General features: G+C 34.2%; 1 protein-coding gene across 2 annotated transcripts in view; it reads left to right on the forward strand.

The window, feature by feature from the left end:
* SNTG1 (syntrophin gamma 1) overlaps nt 1–26,515 on the forward strand; it is a 320,654-nt gene that overhangs the window by 256,858 nt on the left and 37,281 nt on the right. For both annotated transcript variants that reach the window (XM_066563043.1, XM_066563052.1), the window contains 2 exons: nt 10,766–10,882; nt 15,042–15,113. In XM_066563043.1, coding sequence (XP_066419140.1) covers nt 10,766–10,882; nt 15,042–15,113 — 189 coding nt within the window. The remainder of the gene's footprint in view (nt 1–10,765; nt 10,883–15,041; nt 15,114–26,515) is intronic.

Raw genomic sequence — 26,515 nt, forward strand, 5'->3', positions numbered from 1 at the left:
TATGACACAGCAAATAGAGATTTAGCAGTGTCAGGTCAAAAAAGTGATACTCGGGAACTGACAACTGACAAAATTATTTCATTATTTATTTAATAAGAAACATTTTATCTTGTTGGAATATCACTCAGCAATGCTGGATCGGAAAAACCAAAACAAAGTCAAGTGATGTAGTGTGTGCAGGTCTGAAGGTCTGACGAGGTATAAATAGGTAGGAAACTCTGTGCCTGGGCTTCTTTCTCTAACCCAAGTCTCTGCCTTGGTGGCTCTGTTAGTGTGTAAGTGCTGAGTGACTAGAGTCACCTAAGCTAGCTCAAGAGTACCCACAAAGCCCAGCAGGATCAAGATACAGTAGTGTACAGTTTCTGGCTGTTTTCCGCAAATATACATCCAGAAGTCCTGCTGCTTCCCATTATTTGTTTAACAGCCTACTGTTTGTAGTACTTGCTTAGTAGAAGCAATAGTCACTCATCACTCCAACCTATTGCTCCCACGCGCCTGCCCTGATGGCAGTAGGTAGAATAATGCAGCCAGCTCTTCTTCCCCTCCTGCTGAAGTAGGCTGCTGTTCAAAACCAAACTCAGACAGTGGGAAAAAAGAGGATCTGATCCTATTATGCAAATAGCATCTAGACCTCTGAGACTGCAAAAAAAGCTTGAAAGAAGAGATGCTCTCTTGTGAGAGGAGTGACTTCTGGCTCAGTATTATTGTGAGTTTGCATCCATCAATTGTTAAATAATGTTCCTGCAGGTCACTGTTTGCACTTCACAGGGCCTTGAACTATTTTGCCAGGATCTCTTCTTCAATCAGACAGATGGCACCCTCGGAGGAGTTCTTATGTTATCTTTCTATGGGTGAAGGAGCTTGCTTGTCCCTCTGTAGAACTCTGTGGATAGAGAGGCTCAACATCTTACACTGAAATTTGAGCTTCATTTGGGACACAATTTTATGGGTTGCTTCCCTCCATTTCACATGATAGTGGGACACTTTCTGTTAAAAATAAATTTAAAAAAAAATGGGTAGAAGAAAGCTCTGATACTGCAAAATGAGTCTCACTCGGTACTTTTTAAAGACTGAGCTTTTCCAATCAAACTGCAAAATTCATGGAAATGCTGAGATGCTAGAGACAAATCAACTACTGACAGGCATTACTCCACTGTCAAAATGTAAGTGCAATGTGAGTTCAGTAAATGTTATGAACACTACTACTAACTCCCTGCCACAGGCTATCAGAGTATGACCAGCTACAGAATCCTCAGGATAGCCTAGATTCAATCTAAACACCAGGAAAATTAAAACCATCTTTATTATAATGGAACCAAAACAGAACAAAACAGAACCAGGAAAATTAAAACCATCTTTATTATAACAGAACCAAAACCCCGTCTTGTTAATAAATAGAATATGGAGAGAAGCATGAAAATAATAGCATGTAGAACATACTGAATATAATGTTCTTCATCTAATCATCCCCTAAGATTTTTTTTAGCTTCTGAAAGGGATATTTTAGCAGTAGTTATCATCTACCCTGCCTTGCTCTTTCAGAATGGGACTGCATTCTGATTCTGTTTCTCAACACATTTGTATTTTAACACTACTGTTTGCAAAGTGGTATTAAAGTAATTCTGGAGTAGCATCATTTTTATTTTCTTTATAATCCAAGAAGAATTTTATTTACTTTAAGAATGTGTAAGAATGCAAGTTACATATCATTACTTTGGTCCTTTACTAGCAACTTTATTCTTGTCTCATCTAACTTCTCACTTCCTTTTTCCCTTCCTGTTCAATCTCTATAGTATATCAGGGTCCTTCACAAATCATAACATTTTCTCCCCCTGTTTACAGTTGAGAAGGGGTGATAGGATACATCTTTCATTGCTGCTTGTGAGCAATGTCTTAATTCTCAAGGGTACTTACCTGCAAGCAATCTGTACTAAAAATTCCTTTACAGAGTGTATTTTAGGGATGAAATCTCCAGTGAGAAACTTGATACACGGCCCCTCTGAAAATTAAGGTAGATAAAAAGTGGGGAAGTTTAGAAAATCCTAGGCAGCTACAGATGGATTATGTCAGCTACTGCATGGTTTGTATATAGTAATGAAATAATGGGAAACTGTAATAAAAACAATGCTGAAGCTGTTTTTATAAGAGCAGTAAGTCAAGACCACTTTAAAACAGATTCCAAGACAGATATGGCTGCTTTGAGATCCAAGAATCACAGAATAATTTATATTGGATGAGGTTTTGTAGGTCATCTGGTCAGAATCCTCCTCAGAGAATGCCCTACATAAATCAGATTGCTCTGGACTTTCCCCCATCAGATTGAGACTGTTTTTAAATATGGGGATTTCATAACATCTCTCACCAAAAGTATTTGAGAAATTTAAAAACCACTAAAAGGCATCAGTGGTGCTTTGCTACATAATTTCTTTGCTGTAGTGCTACAAAATGGACATAGTGAATAAATCTCCCTGTCTGACAGAGCATTTACTCTGGATTTCAACTGCAGAGTATTTATTTGTTTTTATAAAAACAGCTTATTTTTCAGGCTTTTGTGACTGAAAGTTTGAATTCTGAGGGCAGTTGGGAGAGAAAAGCAGTGATCCATAACATTATCTCTATTCAGCTGTAGTGGAAGATCATTGGGACCAGTTTGTTTAAAACCAGGTTTTATCTGTTCAACTGTTATTTTTCCAAAAGTGATCTTCATTTCTATTATAGATATATTTGAAATACATTTTGAGTTAAAGGAAGATAGTGTATAAGTGCTGTCTGATTTTTCTAATAGAGAAAGAAATACTTCTGTTATCTATATACTAAATTTATGGACTAATTTACAATTTCTTATTGCATTACATGATTTGAACTGAAATTTTATTGCATTGTTCATTTTTTATAAATAAAGAAGAGTTATTATCACTTTCTATTTAGAAATTAAGTTTAATTAGACCTATTGCTTAATGGTCTTGAAAACTGTGAAATCATTAGACAAAGGATTATTTGCTGTAGCTAATAAGATACAAAATTACCTTAGGGAGTATTCTTTATTGATTTGATTAAAATCTTATTACACCTCTTGGGTTTTTTTTTCTCTATTAGTAACTGGCAATAGGAACATTGATTCTCCAAAGGCATTGTGCAGATGCAGCAAAATTTCTCACCTGGAGGTTTCCATGTTCTGTACTTTTGAAAATAAAATTTCAACTCCTATTGACTTACTTTTCTTTCAGTTACGTGCATTGAGTGCTTGAAAAAAATTGTTTTATTTCTGAGAGGCAATGTAATACTGGTCTAAAATGTTTCAATTTTTGAAGGTTTTATTTATTTTTATTATTCTGGGTGTTTATAAGCAGTGATTTTGTTCTCTGAGACCCCTGAGAAAGTCTTAAGGACAGTTTCAGCTTGCAGAAGTCTTTTTATTTTGATAATCAGACAGGCCTGAAAATAACTGTTCTTCAGTAGAAATAGTCAAAGAAATTCTGCAAGCATTAATAGCTATTTTCATCAGTTGCCATTGAAATTATTGAGAATGAAAATGTAAACAAGCACGCATGGATAGATTTATTCTATTGAATATTGATGTTGATTCCATGCAATATTTAAATAAAATATTTTAAGTCTAAAAAAGCTTTTATATAATTACATATATATGTGAACTACTAGTTTTCAAGCTTTGTTCTCACAAAGATATAAAAATATTTCTAAGTCAGATCTTGTGAAGTTATTGATACCAAAAAAGGAACTTCTCTCAGGTATGTTTATTTTGCTGTGCAAACAGCAACACCAGAGACTTCAAAGACAACTTTAGTATACAGTGATTATTTGCAGGTTTATTCTGGCTTTGTGAGCACTTTGAAATGTAAACATCTAATTCTATAGAAATGTAATTCTGATGTTATGCAAACTCAAAACATTTATTACTAAAATTCATTTCAAACAACCTGTATGCCATCATCTGTATTTTCTGTATGCTCAGTCATTTGGGGTTCTTCCATGTTACCATCTCCTTTGGGCTGAGTTCAGTAAGCTCAGGATGTGAGCAAGGCAGCTGCATGAGCAGTGTGATCTCACAGGGCCAGCCATGTAGCCTAAATTCCACAAGTCCTGTCCAAGTTGTGCTTGCCAGTCTTTTTCAGAGAAACAGAAAAAGAAAATCCAAAAGTTATCTGTAGCCAGTCATTGAAATCTAATTGAAAGATACTCCTGGGACAAGTTAGGAATGTTATTAAATGTTTCTGTAAATATTTTGCTCGCCCTGGTCCTTAAGAAGGATAAATATTTAGCTGTTTGCTCAGTGGCACCATCAAAAATCTGAAAGGCATTGTCTGGTGATTTGTAATATTCTGATCTTTTTCTTCATTCAGCATCTTTCAGTAGTCTTCCTTGAGGTGAAAAAGATGAATGTGACAGGTTGTTCATCAGAAGGGAGAGATCATGCCCTCCAGCTTGATTATTTGAAATAATTTTGTTTGACCCATTTTTATTTTAGGCATGAAAAATACATGCTGTGTACATTTAGAAGAGGAAAAAAATGCCATTAATCAAAAGACAAGTCTTAAAACCAGTCAAGCTACTAGACTTTAAAATAAATGATGTTTACTTTCTTTTCACATGAGTGCTGAGCTTGCTGTATTGTACTATTATCTATTTTAAACCCTCAAAATCCCCCAGAAATTTCATCCTGGATTAAAATTTGCAGCCATTCTTGCACCTGTTCCTAAATTTCACCTCCAATTTCAGGTGAAAAATTAACAAGTAGGAATTAAAAAATTGCCATATATCAAATATTTTTTGTTGTTTTTCCATAAAAGAAAGCAGAACCCTACTGGTTCCAGTAATACAACAGTAAAATGAGGGGGAAATTATGATAGTGTGATATATAGTAATTATTTTAGTCAGGAAATGTGAGACATGCACATTTTCAAAGTGTTTGCTGAGAGCTGCTCTGTTGAGAGCATCAGTGAAGATCTGAAGCCTCTCAGGGCAGCTGTAAAAATGCCTCTGATGTCATCAGGAATGAGTCTCCTCAGTGGTAATCCTGGTAATTAAATGAACCTGCTCAGGGATGTTTAAATTGTGTTGATGTGTAAATTGCTTGGAAGGTGAGTTAGCTGGTGAGTAAATAAGAGAAGCCTACAAGAAGGAGAAGGCTCAGTCAGGTGAGGAAGGCAGATTACTTTAGATAGCACGAGATTTTTTTTTTTCATCATCTAGCTACCATACCTATTTAGCAGGAAAATGCTTAATGCTGTATAAAATGCACACATCCCTTGTGAATTTCAGGGAGTTTGCCACATGCTGGCTAGCTATGCTAGCTAATTTTTTATCTTTTTTTAATTACCTAGTCAATATCCTGGAAGACAGGACTAGCGTGAGCTATTTTTGTACTGATTCCTACTCATAATTTCACACACACTCCTGAAATTAATATAGATTGGTATCTAATACTGCAGTTTGCATCCAAATCCATCTTTGTAATAACAGCTGCATAAGGTCTTTCTTGGAAAAAGTCTGTGCTTTCTAAATGCTAATCACCCCTATTAAAATGAACAAATTCAAATTGTAATGAATTTTAAATACACGTAATTGTGCATTGACTTGAATAATTTAAGAGAGGCAAAAAATCCCAACTTCTAATGTTGACATTTTGACAAAGGCACACAGTTGCCCAATTAAGGTTCAAATTGACTTTGTTGTTAGAAGAATTTATTTCAATAAACAGCTACTTAGAAGTCTTAAATAAATAAAATGAGTGCTTTGAAATAAGCTGTGACTATTAAAATGTAGCACTTGATGAAAAACCCAGTGAGTGAGCCATAATGTTTCTGTGGATTAGGAGATTATAACAAGAAGAAGAAACCTGGAAAAGCAACAAGCAGTTCTTTACCTGTTTGGAAAACTGTCCTGTATCCACATGTAGCCATCATTTTTCAAACTGTGGAGGGAGTGATGGCATGCAGCAGTCAATGTAGTCCTGAGTTCTAGCAAGATCCAGTACATCTCATTGGGAATATGTAAAGTTTTCTCATGGGATGCTGTTGGACGTAACAAATTGTTGTGCAGGTTTTTCACAAATTAATTTTGGACAGATCTCTGTGGAGGTCCAGGCAAGTTTTGCTATTGTAAAACTGTCTTTGCTCTGATTCTGATGTTGTTTGATAAGAAAGCAAATGTGCTCTGTTTTCAGTCTTTGATACCAGTTTTCATTTATCTGGATGGTAAGCAAAAAATCATCTTTCATAATTAAGAACTATTTTCTGTTTTCTCTGACATAATTTACTTTAAGACCTGATAATATTTCCTCAATTTTTGTGAGGTCATTTCAAAAATAGAACAAGACAAAGCCAAATGGAAAACCTATACTCAGCCTTGGTCTGGTAGCAAGATGACAATGTGAGTTCTTCCACAGAAGAAAATTAAGTTGTGAGATACAATGCATGTGTAAGCTTAGATGGAATAACCTATTTATAGCTGAGTGATCTTTAGAGCTGTCAGTGATAGCTAGAGTTTAGTGAACTTTTTTTTGATGAGGAAGAAAAAAAAATATTTCACGGGAAGTAAAAAAATGTGGAAAGATTAGCAGGCTTTTCAAAAACCTGAAAAAGAGGATAGGAGACATTTTGACTTCATTTAAAATAGGGCAAAATTTTTCTAGCATCCATTTGAAATTTTATGTGATTAGTTCTTCTGTTGACTTAGAAATTTTTTTTTTTTACTCAGCATAAAATTCCTAAGCCTTTTCCTAAACTGGTTCCGAAGCAGAATAGACTTTGCCAATGATTGCGTTGTGACCACCCTTTTTCTTCCATTTTTCCCCACTTTTCCAGTGTGGTTTTTTATTGTTTTTCTGCTAACAATTGACTATAATGAATTTTTAGACTATACAAAAAATTATTTTTAAAAGTACAGAGAAAATTATATTAAAACCAGAGTAGAGAGCATTATCTGAATTTCTCATCCCTCATCACTTTCCCTCTGTGTTGTCTGACATATTTATTAGTCTTTGGATCCCATGTTCATCCTGTCACCCTACAGCACAATTTCACATAAAGTGAGTATGAGTATTAGACTTGCAAGATAAAAAGCTGTCAATGCATCTGTTCTGATCTTTGAATTGCCTCACTTTTATGATGTCACATAGATATTACATTTCATTTTGGGGAAATGTTCTTTTACTTTTGTCTTACTATTCTTCCTAAAATATAATGTGTAAAAACTCTGAAAAAGTCACCCTGATAGTCAAGGCTATTTAAGTCATTTTTAGCAATATGCTGGACTGATATAAAATATGGCAATTCATCTTGCTTGATTAGGATGTCTGTGTGATTTAAGAACATACTAAATTACAAGATTATGGATTTTTGACTGAAGAAATTGTCCTGTTTCATTTATCATTTCAATATAGATTTTTTTTTAAATTGTCCATGATTCAAGTCATAAACCATAATGACTTATTGAGTCTTTGTTACTGAACCAGCCGCCACTAAGTTAACTAATTTGTGTCACCGTTTGATTTTGAAGAATGAGCTGTTGAGGTAAGTTAGAAACCAGGAATACAACAATTATCTTTAAAATGGAATGCAAATCATAAATAAAATCTGTTTTCACCATCCCTTCCACATTAGCTGATAACAATCAACAGTTTTATAGGGACTCAAAAAAACTTGATAAGATTAAAAACTTAGATAAGATTAAAAACTAGATTTTTTTATTTTATAAAGGAGCATGCTATGCACTGTCTGTTTGTGATTAGCATTTATATCTGTTCATCGCGTGTCTGTGCTAAGCATTTATTTTCAGAAATGAAATTTCTGGAATTTCATAATTTCATGAAGTGCCATATGTGCCAAGTCCCCATGTGCAGCTACACTGAGACACAATTCAAAACTCTCAGTCATATATCATATTAATCCAATATTTCTGTTCATATATATGCATGAACTATTAATTTTGTAAGTTACATGAACTATTAATTTTGTAAGTTACAATCCCTTTCAAGTAAATAAGTTTCTCTAAGGTTTTATAGGTCGAAGCTTTTTTAGAAGTCAGAACATTTCCCAGTAACTCTTTCAAAAATGTCATCTACTTTACCACAAAAGTGAAAAATTTCAACAGTTTCTCACCTTCATTTTGTATAAAATAGCAATATTTTATTTAATTTCACACGTTTAATATGTTTAGATAAACTGAGATCACTTTAGGAACTTAAAAGTTATCTATTAAAGTAGTTATCAAGTATTTGTTTAGTTTTGCCTTGTTTTCCAGAGTATGGCCTGTGCTATTTTAATCCACACATGTGAATACGCACATGCAGTCAAACAAACTTATAAATGTTCCTAATTATAATCATGCAGCCTTTGCTTGACAGTTCTTGTCTGTGTTGAATAGCAGGTATTGAGCCTGAAGGAGAAATGTTTTTCTGTTAATAAAACTTTTGGTACAGCAGGTTGTCTGGAAAATCAATCTAATTTTTCCTCATGATCTACAGAGGCAAAGGAGAAATATCTAAGAGAGCAATTGCTCTAAAATTCATGGCTACTTTAGTATCGTATCAATCACATGTGGAATATCAATACCTCTGCACAGCATGAGTGACTGTATCCTGTTATTGTGATGAATAGTAGATGTAGAAATATGAAAGAGAAAAACGCTAAGAGGGGATTACATACAATGTTACAGGGATATTTAATATCATCAGGCAAGATGATATCTTATGGTGTGTCCAATTTAAAGAAATCAAGATGAACAAATTAATTAAATTGAATTGAGATGCCTCAATTCCTAGAAATTAGAGATCATGCATTTTCTTCAGTTATAGACAGAAAATGTGCCAAACTTCTGCACATAGTAGTACAATTTGTTTGTACTTTCACGCCTCTTTTGTGTAAAACCACCTCAGTCACTGAGATCTAGAGACTGCAGTCGAGTCAGAAGGATGAGGATCTTATTTATGGATAGTATATGAAACAGCAGAAATGAGAGAAATTTGAATAAGCATTGAAGTGAAATAATTTAAAGCTTCTCTTACTTTACCAGTCAGTTGTTTGTTTGGGTTTTTTTTTTCCTTCTGAATTGTTCTTCATCCAGGAATGAATGAGATTTCAGAGAACATGGCTTTATAGTTATTGCATAAAAAGACAGTGTTTAGCATTCGTTTTGATGGTTGAATATTGTGGTACAGATCTGTCTTCTTTTTGACTTTTATGAACTTATTTAGTCACCAAACGAGCAGATACTTCAGCACATGTTCTTCATTGAACCTGAGACTATATGACAGTTTTAGTGTTTGATATTGACAAAATAATTAAGTATCGAGGTGTCACTGTAGTAAGAGAAAAATGGACCTTCTCCCTCTCTCTGGTTATAGACCATAAAATATCCAATAAACTGTGACAGAGACTAGTAGTGTTGATTTCATACAAGAGGATTTCGAAAAAGCTAATAATTTCCAGTGTGTTATGATAAAAAAATACAACCTCCCCTGTCCCATCCCCCCCTCAAAAAAAAAAAAAAAGAGAGAAAAAGAAAAGCAATAGGCACACTATTTATTTTAATTTTAATGGATATTCCATGAAGAAGTGTTGCTGAAAATTCGCTGCCCAAAAGTACAGAAATAAACTAGTGTAAATTTTTTTTCCAAAGGTACACAACATTTAAAATCTGGGAGGATAAAACATGCAGTTAAACATTCATTTTAGGGAAACTCATACCACTGGTGAACTTACAAACTTGTTGACTTTTTTACCTTTTTGTTAAATAATTATTACCATTTTCCTTACTCTATTATTACTGACATTTAAGCAATGTCCCATAACTTCTTTGTTAGTGTAGAGATTAGTTTCACAGAGACATGTAAAAATAGATCTATCCCATGAGCAGCACTGTATGAAATATGGGTTGAGCTATTTTCTGTAGCAGTATTTTACCCATGCACACTGGAAAATGTGTTTTATTACTAATGGCACGATTATAAATCAAATGTCCCTTGATGTGTCTACTCCCTGTTCAGTGCTTCTCCAGAAGTTGGCATAGTGGTGACTCAAGTTCTACTCTTTAAGAATTTGATATTAAATAACTCAAAATTAACAAGATAGATAGGAAATTACAGGTGATGTTTGAGCTGGAATAAGTTCTAGCTCAAACATCTGTGTCAGAAAATCTGCTGGTAGTGGTAAGACTCTACAGGATTCTACAACTCTGTTGTAGCTACAGATGAAGTCTGTTCAAAATAGTGACTGAAAATAGTCTGCTAATCTCCTCTTTCTAAGCAAAAAGGTTCAAAACTCCTACACAGAGATTTTCAGGGAGTAAAAAAAAATTTAAAAAAAATTGACATTATTTGGAAATGAAATTTGTAACGTCATATTGTTTAATGTGTGACTGTGAACTTGCATGTGGAGGCTGTATATATGTTGCTGTATAATAGCAGCTGCTTGACTTAGAATTCCTGACTGGTGGCTCCCTACACTTCACTTACACTAAATTTCACTGACATGATCTGTAGCAAATATGTAGAATACACCTTTAACACCCCTAGAGTATGTGATTTAGGTTTCATGTTGTTGCTAGTACAATAAATATTTCTTCTCATGCTTTTGCATTGTCCTAACAGGCATCATTTATAAAAACTGTCAATGTATGATATTGTGTCTGGGGTTCAAGGTTTGCAGTTATGTTAAATTTAACAGACATCAGTTTATGCACGTGAAATACTTGCAAGAAAAGAAAATTTCTGAGAAATTGTCAACACTATTGATTTTTTTGTCAGATAGTCTACATGGGCTGGACGGAAGAACGGGAACAAGACTCCCTTCAGGACCGAATGTACACACCAAAGTTTCTAGCGCTGAGGGGATCTTCCCTGTATAAATTTATAGCACCTCCAGTAAGTATGTTCCTTATGCTTAGTGGGAATAAATGTTATTAAATAAAATAATGTCATATAATATGTACATGTCTTTCACAATGAGATACCACTCATTGGGCTAGCAGGACTGTAACTAACAGCAGAGTTCCAGGGTGTGTGGTAGAAAAGTGATGGAAAACAGCTCTTCATCAGATGATTGTATATCTAGCAAGAACTTATTTTCCCACACTTAAATGAACACTTAAAAAAATAAAAGAGAAATCTGCTCATGTTAAAAGGGAGCTTTTAATTTTCTTTTGGCAGACAGAACAGGCCCAAAGCAACATGGTTAGATTTAAACTAAACAATCATTCTAGGGAAACTGCTGAGATTTGGGGAAATATCAAAGCTTTTTACATGCTGTAGAGATGGCAATATGTCTCTATTTAGATTCCATCCTGAATGTAAGTTTTTGCTGCTTGAGAGCACCAAAAGGAAGGTAGGGAATCAAATGAAATTGGCTTAAGTTAAAATATTAATTGGAATCTCACTGGGAACACCAGGCAAAATTTTAGTGCTCATCTGATACTCAGCAATTTACTTTCACTGTCTTATGGTACATCTAAGATGCAGTAAAGATCCTCTAGCTAACTTTTAAGCCAGTTGCTAAGGAGACAGTAGCAGTCCCATCCATGCCTGCAGCAGGAAGAGTCATGTGGATTAATTTTTCCTGTTTATGGGGTGACCTTTCTGACTGCTGCTAAACCCTGTGTTTGTCGGGCTGTAGCTCCTTCCTGCCTGAAACAGAATCATAAAATAGTTTGGGTTGAAATGGAGCTTTAAAGGTCATCTAGTCCAACCTCCTTACCGCAAGCAGGGACACCTTCAACTGGGGCAGGTTGCTCAGAGCCTGTCTAACCTGGTCTTGAATGCTTTCAGAGATGGGGCATCTACCACCTCTTGGGGCAATACCTTCCTGAGGTATTGTCATCTTGCAAATCTTTAGATTGATCATCAGTAACTATTGGTGTTCGTTTAGCAAAAGGTTTAAAAGCATGTGAAAGACATGGGGAATGGAAGTAAGCATGAACTGAAAACATCATATGTTCAATGTTTGTAGTCTGGTTCATGGGTGTGGGATTTTGGCTCTCTCAGGTCTATTAATTAATTTCTCAGAGTCCAATTAAAATGTCAGATTATGATAACAAGTACCTTAATTCAAAAACATCTCTCCTGTCTTTGCCAGAACTACTTCAGCTGCTTGTCAAGTAAAACCAACTCCATTCTGGGTACTAGATCGAATCAGAAACAATGATGAGAAATCTTGTTCAATACAAAAGAGGAAGATTATTCTTTTCTAAGAACTATGGAAGAGACCACAAACCTCTTTACTAAAGAATCATAAATTTATAGGGGTGATATACTTGTAGGGGGTAAATGTCCGATGAGGGGTGATTAATGGGTGTGAAAGGAACATGTTCATATGAAGAACCTGAACAATGGTGACATGAGTAAGGAAAATCTTGGCAAGCTGCTATTGTATAAAACAAGAAATCCATCCTCAAGTTTTTATAGCTCTTGTTTCAGCTCAGCTGCAAGCACAAAATGAATTTGTACTGCCAGATTCTGATTCCTTGTCTAAAATAGAAAAACTGTTCAAATGCAGAGAAAAATATTTTCTCTTCATGGAGTAGGAGGGAAGCAGAATGATAAGCATGCTTTTTTTAGGACAGAGGAAGAGCTCCTACAGAGCTGCCTTAAAGACATAGAATCATAGAATGTTTATATTAGAAAGGACCTTAAAGTTCAACCAGTTCCAACATGTAATGTATACAATAATTGCAAACTTCCAAAATCCTATTTTCTATATGCAAACTTTTACATATACAGTTAAGCTTGCTATTCTGAAAGTTTGTCTCTTCCAGGGATTAGAAAATATTATGAACTAAGTTTAATGACAGTTTCAGAGCTTCTTTTTAGGAGATATATAAAGTGTAGTTAAAATTAAAACTGCTTTAGTTATATGTGCAGTATAAACTGCTTGGACAAAGTTGTTTTCTGAAAAGAGATGTCCTGTAAACTTTCTTAACCAGAAAATCAAACAAAAGTATTTCCCCAGTCTCTGCCAAATTCTAACACATGAGGGAAGCATGTGTTTAAATAATGTCTTTTTTTATTTTTTTGATCAATAGTACTTCTACTTCCCATGCTCAGATAAAAGAGCAATTCTAGAGTTTCTTATTTTCATTTTGAAAATTTTAAAGAATATTATTTCTTTACTATTATTTTTTCTATTATTTCCTGGCACATTTCCTTCTTTAGAATTATTGTGTCAACTCTGGTGGTTTTCAATTTCTTCCAATTTATAATTGGAAATTTACTTGAGAAAGAGCCACTAACATCCTTTCTTTTGCTACTTAATATTTTAAATTAAAACATTAAAAGTGAATGTTGCAGCAATTTCTATGGGTGTCTTAATTCTAGAATTGCTTTTGTTTTTGCACATATCTTTGTACAGAAAGAGTTTTGTTTTGATCTGAAAAGAAGTCCCTTTACAGTTACAAACAAAATCAGGAAACCAGGGGAGAAGAGGGAGCTCTTATATTCTGTCCCAAAATATGGAGCCTATGGTAAATTTTTAAACATGACTCCAAATGACTTTGTGCTTCAGGAGCAATAATAATGACTTTTCCTCGTGGAACAATAGAACTTCATCTGGTATGACTGGGTGTTGTGGGCTCAGTGGGACTGTAGCAAGGCTCCTCTCCCTATTTTTCTGTTCATGGTGAGAAATTTATCTTTTTGTCCATAGGAAAAAGAGTCGCTTTGTGGTTTAATACCCACAGTTCAATAAGATAGGGAAGACTACATTTGACAATGACTGTAAATGAAAATTCTAATAGAAGAGGAACTATAACACTGTGTTTTTGAAGTTTCATTCCTGCCTGTGATTTCCTTAAAGGACCTTCCATTACAGCAATGTTTATAACTAAAAATTAGTTAGATATAGAATTTTCTCATACAGCATCAAAATAATTTTGATCTATTAATGATTACTTTCTCTTTAAATAAGAGATAAATAAATCTCATATAATATTTGTTCCTTGGGCTCTAGAAACTATTAATTTTTTTTTAAACTTTCAAAAACTTTATCCTGAATCTGGTAGAAGCAGTAATGTATGTTTTCATCAACTTCTTCATTGTGTCTAACAAATTTAATGATACAGCTGTCTTCCTTTGGATATGGGCCACTCTCCAAAGTGTCTTACCATTAAGTTCATTATTCTTTCATTTAGAACCTCAATTTGATTCTATTTTCTGCTTTCTTCTTTATTTTGAGATTTTTAATATTTTCCTGTTTTCTGCTTGCATTTTCCTTGGAAACTTTATATACTGTTCTGATATTGCTTTAACTCTTCCCTTACTGAATATATTAATCTATCCCTTTCTTTCTCATTTAAGTCTTAACACTGACCCTTCCGTGATTTAATTTAATTCTTTTATATAAGCATTTTTCTGTGTAAAACTGTTGCTTAAAATGAACACAGTTAAAAACAGTTGTGAAATCCCAAAACAAAGAGGGAAAAAAAAGAGACTATTCTTCAAATCTTAGTTTGTTAGAATTTAGGAGTAGATTGATCTTGGTAAGAAAAACAGAAAAATTAATATCTACCTGTGTTGTTTCATGCTTGGTTTTTTCCCCTCTGGATCTCAAGGGATGTGGGGTAAGTGTGTGGGACATTGCAAGGTTGGAGGCTGGTTTTATGGATCTGCAAATGCTGTGGGTGATTGGGAGCAAATAGTGGCACGCGGTTACAAGGAGGAAAGTGGTGAGAAGCATGTTTTCTAATGGGCAGGGCCCTGGCTCTGTGAGATGGAAATTCAAGGGCTGCATCCTCTCAGGATCTCACTGCAAACCCTGCAAGTTCCCAGGGGAAGTATCTTCATTTTGCATAGAGCAGGCTGCATGCAGAGGATCTGCATTGTAAGGACAGGGAGGACATCTCCTAGATGGAAGAGTCTGGTCCCTGCTAGTTGTTGCTTTGAGGCAGTGCTTGGTCTTTCTGAATATATTTTAATCAATGTAAATAATTTAGGGATTTTTTCTTTTTTTATTAGTAAACCTAATTCTTAAAAACTGACAAAAATAACTTAATTTCTTTTTATGTTTATTTTGTGTTTTGTTTGTTTTTTAAAGGTCACAACCTGGGATTGGACACGAGCTGAGAAAACATTTTCAGTTTATGAGATAATGTGCAAAATTCTCAAGGTATGATAAGAAAGTATAAAACAAATTGCCACTTTGACAGACAAGAGCATAATACTAACTACCTTGCAGAAAGAGATCTATTTTTTTTTTCCCTTTAAAGTCAAATATCAGAAGTTCTGCTGTCAGTAGGTACAAAATTGAAGTAGAAGGCATGGAAAAATTGGAAATAAACTGATTTTGACCAGGAAACGACCTTATTTCTCCATAATGCTGTATGGAGTTTACAGCTTCACTTTAATGTCACATTTAACTAGTGTAATACTAACTTTTCTAACTGAGGACCTAAAGAAGCAGTGATCACTTTGGTTGTTTTCAAATATGTTGATGGAACTAGTAGCAGCTGCAATGTATGATTTCACTAGGACTTGATAGCAGAGCCTTTAAAATATGCAATACCCTTCTGAAAACTTTTGTCTTATTTTTTCCATTTTCTTCAGTCTGTCTGAAGTGTAATAAAAGAGAAGAGATAGTGATACATGTTTAGAAAGCTAAAATTATGAGTAGCAAGTGAAATAAGACCATTATTGTACATTGTTTCAAATTTTTTAATTGCGAATTCAATCAGAATTATTTTATCTGCTCTTTTCTCTATTTTAAAAACAGTGAAAAACAGATGCTCAAAATTTCGCAAATGAGAAGGAAAAGAGATGCCTTTTTCTATTAATGTGAAGTGCTTTCTGATTTATGTTGGTCTTGGGGTTTTTTTGGTCCAAATTACATAAGAGGTAATTTTAACATTTCTATCATTTTATCTAGGCAGAGGCAAACTAGAATCAACAAAAATAAAAATACCATACATTTTAAAAGTGCTTTCCACTGGGAAGGCCTTTTACTGACATAAATGGTACATTTCTTAGGTTTGTAGGTCACATAGGTGCACTATATTTTCCTTAGGGAGACAGATTAAGGTTGCAATGGCTCAATAAAATTGGAAAATTTTTACACTTGAGACTTAAAAAAAAAACAACATGAAAAAACAAAAACAAACAAATAAAAAAACCACAAAACCAAAAAAACAAAGAAACCCCACCAAGTTTATAGTCTGAAAAAAATCTTCTTTGCTCGCAATCTGAACAGACAAGTGCTGTGTTCACTGTGAGGTCTGGAGTCTTCATCAAGGAGTAGAACCTCCCAAACATAAAACATCCCATCCCTGTGGGATGTCCTTCAATTACCAAGTGTCTGCAAATATTGGCTCCTTAGCACTGCTCGTGTAGGGAGAGGAGTAACAGGACCAGTTGTTCATTCGGTGAAGGCATTGCACTGAGAGTGTAAGTGAGCAAAGCTCTAAGAACACGTCAGGTTTTGAAAGAGTTGAAAAATGCCACTTCTTACATGCACTTTTTTCCTCTTTCCCTTTGGTAACCTCTGATTCCTTCAGGCCTTGGACTTAATGCAATAAGCATCAAGGTAGCTCTTCTTTATCAGAGAACTAAGTGCTTTGGAGCCAGGATGATGCCTCCTTATGATTTATCCAAAGATTTATGCTCTTTGAATAGAAATTTATGGAATGTGTGCCATTTAATTTCCTGTAATTTAAAGGTCTTTCTTCCTTTCTTTTAGCCATTTGCCTTTTTTAATGGTCTTCTTAATTTACTTTAAATTTTTGCTGTTTTTCTGTTCCCCTCTTTGTTCTGTGTCTCCTAGTCTTGTATATCAATACATTGGTTTTTTGGTTTATTTTCATTTCTCAGCCATGTAGCAGAAGTTATTACAGCCAAGGAGGCAATCCACAAAGCAGTAAAACCTAAAACAGTGCCTTTCTGGCACTGCTGTGTGGAAGCACAGAAAAGAGTGCAAATATGCTGGATTTTTTTTATCATCCAGCCATCCAAACTGTCTGGGAAGAGGTCTAGATTTTCCAGCCTTGGTGTATATTAACAGAGAGGCAATTCCAGGATAAGTAATATAAGAATGTAATTTATGTGTTTCTTTATCACTTTATTCATTGTCAGTTATTTGTGTATTTTCTGTAAATAACTGGTCAGGCTTATCAAACGCTGAAATGTTTTAAGCAGGTTCTGTAGCTGACAAAAACCTGTAAATAATAAAAAATGGAAGTGGGAAAATCATTGCAACAGAATTGCAGCTTCTGACATTGGAGCATTAATCTTCACCATATTCTAGTTTTCTACGGCAGTTGCTATAGAACTTAACTATGGTTTCACTAAATATAAAAGCAAATAAAACCAAGAAAAACAGCTTCCCATTACACTACTACATTGAACATCTGTAGAAACTCAAGGTTTTGTTCAGCTTTTATGCCAGCCTCTTAAAAGTCTCCATTTAAGCAATGAGTGGTTTTTAGACCCATTTGAACAAGCCCCATGGATATTACTGAATCAGAGACCACATAAAAAAAAAAAAAAGGTTACTCTGGTGTTTTGTGATCACCTTCAAACTTCTTCCCTTTTCCAGTACCTCAAATGCTACTTTTGTTCTAAATCTATCAGACTTGGAAAATGACACAGGTTTTCTGGCTAATATTCACTTCAAGTAGGACTTGCAAATAGGCTGTGCTAACCTCTGTATGAGTTAGCTCAGGAGTGAGAAGTAGTGCTTTAGAATTAAGTGTTACCACATCATTTACCAAGCAAAGTGTATCTGTATTGCATGGCCTGCTTGCTTTTGAATGAGGTATTTAAAAAAAAAAAAGTCTATATTCAGACTTACATTCATTAGGATCCAGTGTCACCGAAGGTAGCTCATATTTTCTCTGGTATATACTGGCAATTTCAATAACTGTCCCTCATGCCACAAGGACAGGACTTTACTTAATATGTTTTTAAATATCTTTTCTCCATTTTCCACTCCTTAATTGTGACTAAAATTCTGATGAACTTCACAAGGACAGTCTGGATTAGAGAGACTTACTACCCTAAGTTTGTCTTTTTAAATAGAATTGTAATTTTCCTCAGTTTGAGACTTCTTTAAGTCTCTTCATGACAGAAGCACTACAGTGGAGAATATGAGCTCCCAGATCCTACTGAATGCATATTTTAGTGTTTCAGGATGAGAGAATAATTCCTTTTCTGGTAACAGTAGAAATATTCAAACAGTAATCAAATATTAATGTCTACACAATACTTTGTCTACTACAAAGTATTTAACTGATTTAATTTTCAGGAAGAGTATATGGTCCAAAAATGTTAAGTAAAACCCAAAACTTGGCTGCCACCATATTTTCTTTATATTTACTTGCATGTGTTTAGTGTTCTTTCTCCTCTAGTATCCATTCCAAAGGCTCTGATTTCTTTCACAAACAATAAAGAAGACTGGGATGCCATTTTAAATTGTCACAGTTGCCTCAGTGTCAAGCAGCTAAAAGGCAGGATGTTCTGCACCTTTTTCGGAGATGTCAGAGATTATTATGTGATTTATAGCTAGCAGATTCATATTTATAATGCTCATCAAATAAATCACCATTTTGTTGTAACTGTATATTTTTTTCTTTTATTTTCTGGATCAGATTACAAAGAAAAGGAGGTAGAAGCAAGGCATTAAGTCTCTATTCTAATTTGATTAGGACCTTCTAAATGACCAGGATGGCCCTTAAAATTTAAAGCTTAAAAATACACTTTAAAAACCAGTCTTTTCACTGTGTGAAAAACAGCTTTGTTGAAAGAATTTTAGCAGAATGTCATTGATCCCCTAATTTAGTATTTACAATTCTATACAGTAGAAAAATAGAAAAAAACCCAAAATCTCATAACCACTTTCATACACTACCATAACAATAACATAAAATAAAAAAGATTCTGTTTAAAGTTTACAAACTACCAGATAAAAATACATATCACATAAATATGAAACTCTTAATTGTCAAGATTTTGGGGATGAAATAATAATTATTCTCATGAGACCTAAATAAAGTTGGCTGAGTACAAAAATCACATTTTAATTTAATTGGTTTAAATTATTAATTGTGAAATAATGGCAAACAGCAGTGGCTATGTTTGATATAAAAGGATCATTTATGGAGATGCAAATAACTTAAGACCTGGGGGGGTAAATGCATAAATTGGTAAGCATATGAAATAATTTATTAAAAATACAATAGATCTGTTTATTAAGTGGTAGAAGCAGGGAGAAAACAAGGCACTGAAGAACTCTTTAACCCTAAAAATAAGCAGGTAAAAAGAAAGTGAGCGGAAATCAAAGTCAGGCAAGTTAAAATGGCGAAGCAGGTAAGAACTGTAAAAGCTGTGCTGATTAGTCAGTGAAAGAAGTTGAAACCATTTAAACCATTTGAACCAGTAGCACACCATTTGAACCAGCAAGAAGTTGATAGCGTTTAACCACTCTTATATTTTTAATGACAAGTTTATTCAGACTAATGCTAATGGGACAGTGACACCAGCATGTGGATGAAAATCTGTGATCTGTGTTAAGAAATTTGTCAGGCAAGATAATTTATGATACCACTTTTGACATTAAAATGTGTCTATGAGTCATTTTCAATAGAACTGCTGGAAGAACTTGCTATCAATAAATATTTCTAATTTATTCTCCCAGAATAAATTGTTTTACCTTATCCTTTATTTTGGGGAGTAAAGCCCCATTAACAGCCAACTAAGTTTAATGTTGCAATTGAATAATATTCAATATTCCAGAAAAGCAGGTAATTCTATCACTAACTTCAGAAAGGCAGGGACCCTTATCAAGTTCAGTATTTCAAATCTGATTTAACTGTATTTGTCTTTTTGGTACCACTTGATACACAGTTTAAGCACGTGTGTTTTGACAGTGTGTACATGTGTAAGTGTGTATAATTTAACAAGATTTAAGTACTTTAGATAAATTTGTAAATAATTTAAATATTCAAACATTTTTTCCGTATAGGGGCAGAAAAAGTTTTGTTATGTGATTCAGGTAAATTATGAAGAATAACATAAGAAATTGCATTCTCTGCCCTTTTTGCTTCAGTTACTTATGTTCTTCAGCTCATCCAAACATCTCCTTGTAATTGTGAGAAAATGCTTTCTATAGTTTAGTCACCTGCCTCTTATCTTCAGTGGCATGCAAAAATATTTGGAGATTCACAGTTAGATCATGCTTTATTCAGCATAAAACAGGAAACATATTCAAGTGTCAGATCAGCTCTGAAATGAAATGTGAGGATAACTGTGGAAGGCAGTCTGTGCTGGCAACACGTCAGGGTAGTGAATCATTGGTGTTTACACTTAGTACCATTCACATCAGTGCAGCTATAATTTTCTTGCTATATTAATCAGGACCAACTTGGTGTCTCAGAAGACTTGTGATTCCTTCCTTATTTTAGCTGTTAGTATGTGTAAAATCCTCAAGCGTAGTTATGTTAATTTTTCCTACTTAAATTAATTATGCTGTCCATTTCCAGTAAGCCAAGTATGGGAAAAGGATAATATAAAAATGATGGGAAACTGCTGACAATGTTTTTGTATTCAGGTAAGTTTTAAAAATAATGCCAATAGACACATAAACATATAAAGTGCAGGTAGAGAACATTTTTTGAGGTCTGTCATTCACACGGTTTGCTCAATGGTGAGCCTTGTATCCTGATGTGATTCCACTAAAAGACTGCCAACACTAAAGAGGCAGAAGTAATGCATGCCTTTTATGAATAAGTTAATGCTGCATCCGAGGAATATTAGATTTTCAGCTGGGGTTTAGCCAGGTTCTTGGAAAGAATACTAACTGTTGAGTATTTCAGTTGAAAACAATTGAAGTAATTTTCAGTCTTTGGTTTGCCTTCTGTCCTACATTTAAGACTATATGATGTTTCCACATAAAAGAGGATCTATTTCCACTCTAAATAGAATTACAGTTGTCTTCTAAGATAAGGAAAATAGTAATAGTCAGAAATCTCTCCATGTCCACTGGCATCAAGGCTAACACTGAGTTGGCTTCAGTTTGGCCATAGGGAAAAATTTCTGTATTGAAATAGAGCTCCTGACGAGGCCACTGAATTTCCACCACTGGATCCTTTTAAGTGTAAGCTGGTGTGTAGCTGCTCCTATCATGCACAGAGACAGGCACTAGATGACTGCACCTCGGGTGAGATCATACACGTCTTCTGTGATTCTGTGTGTGATTTCAGTTCATTTCTCCTCAACATCTACATAGTTATACAAGCCCTAATCCATGTTAATCTGGATAAATTTACTGAGCCCTATGTGTAAAAGATGTTGATGTTGCTGTAACTCTGCAGGACCATGTAGGAGACTTTTCTGAAAGCAAAGAAACAGTGTTATTAGCTGCATCACAACTACCACTGTACAAAGACTTATTCATTTTTTGTTTGGTTCAGAGAGAAAGGACAAACAATATTTGAAATGTAAACTTATTAAATAAGGCTTTTCATGTTTCCCGTTAACTTTAGAGAGGTTCCTCATTTTTTATTAATTCCCCCCCTCTCTGCCTTTTTCTGACATTTCTTATGCAATATTAATATAAACTGTCACCTTTTGGGTGAAAAATAAATGACTTGCGTTGTGCTGGGGCTGCCAATCTCAGAGTCTGATCCTTCGTCCTAGAAGAAATAACAAGATAAACACACAGAGGGAAAAAAAAGAATAAACAGATGGAGAAAATAAACTTTTAAATGACTTCTGCAACCTCTCAGTTTCAGAAATTGCTTTTTGTTGCCTGTCTAGTTATGAGACTGACAGTGCTGCTGCAACATCCTTGAAAAGCAAAGCCAAATTAACTTTTAGCATAAGGCAAAGGGAATGTTGAAAAAGAGCAGAAATGAGGTGGGAAATATAAATACTGTGTAAGGATACTTGGGAAAGACAAGTGCATGTCTTAAATCCAAGATACTTGAGATTTATCTGCAGCTTGAGAAGTTTCCCTCCATTGACTTAGTCTAATCAGAGCATTTCTAAAGATTGGAGTGATTCAGTATTGTATTAGCTAATATACTCTGACTCATCAATTTTAGTAGATTTTTATGAAACATTTTTCTCTTATTCATCAATTTTCTCTTCTTTTATGGTCATGAACTTTAATTATTTGAGTTTTTTCCTATCTTTATTTCTGACTATTGCAATATTTAAATTTTGCTTGAGATGCTGCAATCTTATTGCACAAAGAATTTGTGACTCTAGGCATTCATGCAGCAGTGATAATTTTGTATTTTTCACTGAAATTGATTTCACTGAAATCCTTATATGAAATAAAGTGTTCCTGTCTCAGGGGCAACTATTCAAAACTTCATTTGGTGCATTTTCTTCTCAGTGGAGGTCTAAATGTTGATTACTCTCAACAGCTAGAGCCAGCAGTGAAACCAGAAATATTAATTCCTTTACAAATCTTTATCTTGTTGTTTTATGATAGGACCTTTTTTACCACAGTCCTTTTTAAATTTTTTTTCTTAGTGCTATGAGAAAGTACGTGTAAAATAACGTTTTTTACACATTTGTTATACAAATTTTCTGACATAGTGATATTCAACACAAATGCTTTTCACTTTGCTACTCTAATGTACTCTCACCTTGACATGATTCAGCAGCTGTTTGAGTAAGGAATTCTGTGCAAAAAAGAAAGGAAGCTAAATAAGATAGAGTATGCAGTCAAGTAGGTAACTCTTTTAATATAACAAATAATCAGTTTGGTGGGTAATTTTCCAAACTTTTGTTAAATCAAGTTTAATGCTTCTCCTTCCAATGTTTGTGTCTTTCATCAGGAAGACCCTTAAAAGATCTTCACCTGCCTTCAAAACAAATACATCTAAAGTTTGGAGAAAAAACCCAAACACAAAAACTGACAAAAATGAGAATGAAAAGCACTTTTCTTCCATGTAATTTCTTTGTCCACTTCTGCTGTTGAGCGAGGTGGTTTTTCTCTAATTGAACAGGTGCGTAGACACTTTAAGGAAATGTAGAGTGTCCTGTTCTCACCATGGCCAGTAGGATGACAACTCCCAACAGCTGGAAATATTGGGAAAGTTCTTTTCCTATACACCATGTGGATACAGCAGGTTCAGAATGAAATCTTCAAAATGGTAACAGTTGAATTTTGCCCAGGAACTAAATTTTTTTGGTAGATCTTAACTTTTCTTCCCAAGGGCAGCAAGTGTCCCTGTCCCTGAATCAGCCATTGCTAGTCCAAAGAATGGAAATCCCAGAGCAGCCCAAAAATCAGATTTGGGGGCTGATGCTTCTCTGTTTATTTCTTTCTTTTTAACTGGGAGAATCCAATTTAATTCCTTTTTCTAATTTATTTTATAGAACTGATTTAGCTGTTTTAACTATAATATAAAATACAACAATATTCTCAGACACACAACTAACATGGGGAAAAAAAAGTCAGCTACAATTATTTAAATTTTAGAAACTATTTTAAAAAAGGGTCAGAATGAAAAGATAAGATCACTCTTTAACATTGCTATCCATTATCATTATATTTACTCTTATGGGATCTATTCTTGAACTTAATTTCCAGCAAATAATGTCTCAAAGTTTGGAGAGGTAAAAAACCTTCGTAACTCTCTAAACAGATGATCAGCACATTTTTTAGTATCTGTTTGTAATTATACTCATCTCTGATTTCTATGTAACAGAAAATAACCACTAATGCCTCTCCAGAAAGTATTAGAATAATTTATTTCCTCAAAAGATTAGTCGGTTTTATGAACATTTTGAAAATTTTCCTCATATGGCAAAAAAATAAACAAGTTTCTCAGTAGAGTTCATTAAGAAATAGACACAATTATGGCACTGACTCAGAAGAAACCTATTTTCAGACTCTTGCTCTGATTCAAATGTGGGTCTTCAAGACTGTCTTTTAATCAGGCAGAATAGGAAATTAATTTTCCTTTTCAGGCAGAATAGGAAAATGATTCAAGCTTAATGCTGAACCTAATGGAATACAGGGAAGGAACCTTTCTATTTCTCTCCAGCCATCAGACAGATTTTTCTAGTGGAAATTTAATAGAAAGTAAAATTTCTCCTGCAGTTATAAACAGTGTCCCCCATGAGTAAATATACTTTTTGTCAAATCTGAACATCAAAATATTTTCTGTCCAGTTTTACTTTGGCTGCAATTCTTTGTTTGCCTAAATATGTGTATGCATAGATATCTGCAATTTCAACTTTTTTTTTACATTTCTTAAGAATGAAATTCAGAAGGGTCCAAATAAGATGAGATATGTACAAACGCATGCCTTCATGGATATTATTTATTTATTACTTGAGTAATGAGGATATGTTGGAGAAGCTGGATCTTTTTTTCACTCTGGAATGAATCTGTTCCCTGCTGCTGTAAATGCTATTAGAACCATCACCATAGCAACTAATGATGATGCTCCAGCAGAGTCTTCCGAAAATTCCAGCTGAAGAAGTAGATCATTATATGCCCTTAGAAAGAAGGATGTATGTTTATGTAGCCAGAAATGATATGTAAAAGGAGACACAACCAGTAAAACTATCAGGGCACTGATGCCAGGAAGTGTAAAGGCATGATGTGATTCATTTTTACAGTTTCTTTGGAGAGATTGCATGAGAAAATGCTTTTTATCTTCAGAGAATTTAGGTGTTAGGTTTGAATCTTGATTATGATAGGACCGATTCTTTTGGTAGAACTGTCTGAACTAGTTAACAAAGAAAACATTTTCTCATTTATGTGTTTTGAAGAACTGTTATAATTAATATGAAAGACATGAGTACTTACCTCATTTTAACTGCTGAAATATAATTTTCTTGCAAGTCTTTTCTTGCAAGTCTTGCACGTAGTATGGTCAAAACTATGGTACATGTAGTATGGTTTTAAACATCTTACAAGAATTATTGTTCATGTCAAAAACTGCTCACTGGTGTCACTAACATTTACAGTTCCATGGCAAAAATATATGTGCCACTCTCTATATTACATTTACCCATAACTTTATAGGTAAATCAGACTTCCAGAAAATTCTTGAGCATCTCCTGAGTAAAAATAATGCCATGAGCATGAAAGTGGCAAATGTTTGTTTTCTGTCGCAGAGAACTTTGTAGAATAGACTCTCACTGACTATCACAAGAGGTGAGGGCCTCCTGCATCTTAGCAGATTTAAATAATAGCCAAAATATGAGTATTTAATGCACTCATCCTACTTAAAATGAAACTACACAAGTAATCAAAAAGAAGTGGTGCTGCTTCTGGAAAGAGCAGTCTTTCAAAGGAGAAGAGATTACCCCTGCAGAAGCGAAGGCAAAGTCACTATTTAGTGATAAAGAGGTATTCTGCCTTAATTTGGAAGGACCTGCTTAATGAGCCATGCTCAGTTCCCATGGACAAATTTATTACTCTCACTTAACATGGATATCATTATTAATTAGGCAAGCAGGAGTCATACTGTCCTGTCAGCAGAGATGCTGGATTGCCCTGTGGCTGGGTGTGAGCCAATGTCTTTCGTCACAGCCCATCCTTCAGCAGGACTACATTCCCTCTAGTGAGAATTAGCACACTGCTAAAAGTTTTGTGTGTGCCTCTCTTCAGAGAGTTTTATTAATTCATAATGAGAGCATCAGGGGCAAATGGTACAACTATCATTGTAATCATTATCAGTATGAAAAAGTTCTTAAAAACTCAACGTGAAATTGGCTTGTGTCCATCATTGGCTAAATGAATATAATAATAGCAGATTCTTAAATGGGTAGAATGACATTTATATTTTAATTGAAGTAGTGGTTTGGTAAAAGTTAATTAATGAAGATTCCTGCTCCATCCAGGCCTGGTTTTGAGACTCTTGACAAGTTTTTTTTTTTTTTAAATTTGCAGACTTTTGGACAATTTCCAGCTGGATTCCTTAAAAAAAAAAAAAAGTGCTTTAAATTCCTGTCTTTATAAGGACATTTGGAGAGCTGTCTTTTAGCTTTGCCTACATATTGATTTGTCCAGTTATCTATTGCACAAATTATTACATTCTATAAACCTAGAATACAGATTTTTAATGCTTGAGAAGAAATGCAAAACTAAAGAAAGATCTTGCAGAAAGATCAGAAAAAGTTGCAGAAGCAGTACTAAGGGGAACCTTGCATATAACTTTTTTTACATGTAGAATGGAATACCACTAATTAGGAAAGGAATACTTCATATATATGTTAGCAATTTTAGAAAAACAGAAATACATAATTTAGATGTATTTGACTTGCAGTTCTCTTATCATAGGCCTAATCATAGATTATGATATCAAAATCACAAGTATATACATTAGAGCTAATCACAAATTGAAATTATTATTCAGTTAAATTATTATTTCTGGGGAAATATTGTATTTTGTTTTCATTCTGAATAGGAACTTCACAGAATGGAAATTCCAATAATAAATGAGTCCATTATGTGTGTTGTTTGCCACAGTATAATGCAGTGGATGAAAAATTCTAAAATTTTTATATGCAAAACACTGAGGGGAAATACTACCTAGTACTGAATAGGTCTTT

Source organism: Molothrus aeneus, chromosome 1, assembly GCF_037042795.1.
Source record: "Molothrus aeneus isolate 106 chromosome 1, BPBGC_Maene_1.0, whole genome shotgun sequence".
Taxonomy (NCBI): Eukaryota; Metazoa; Chordata; class Aves; order Passeriformes; family Icteridae; genus Molothrus; species Molothrus aeneus.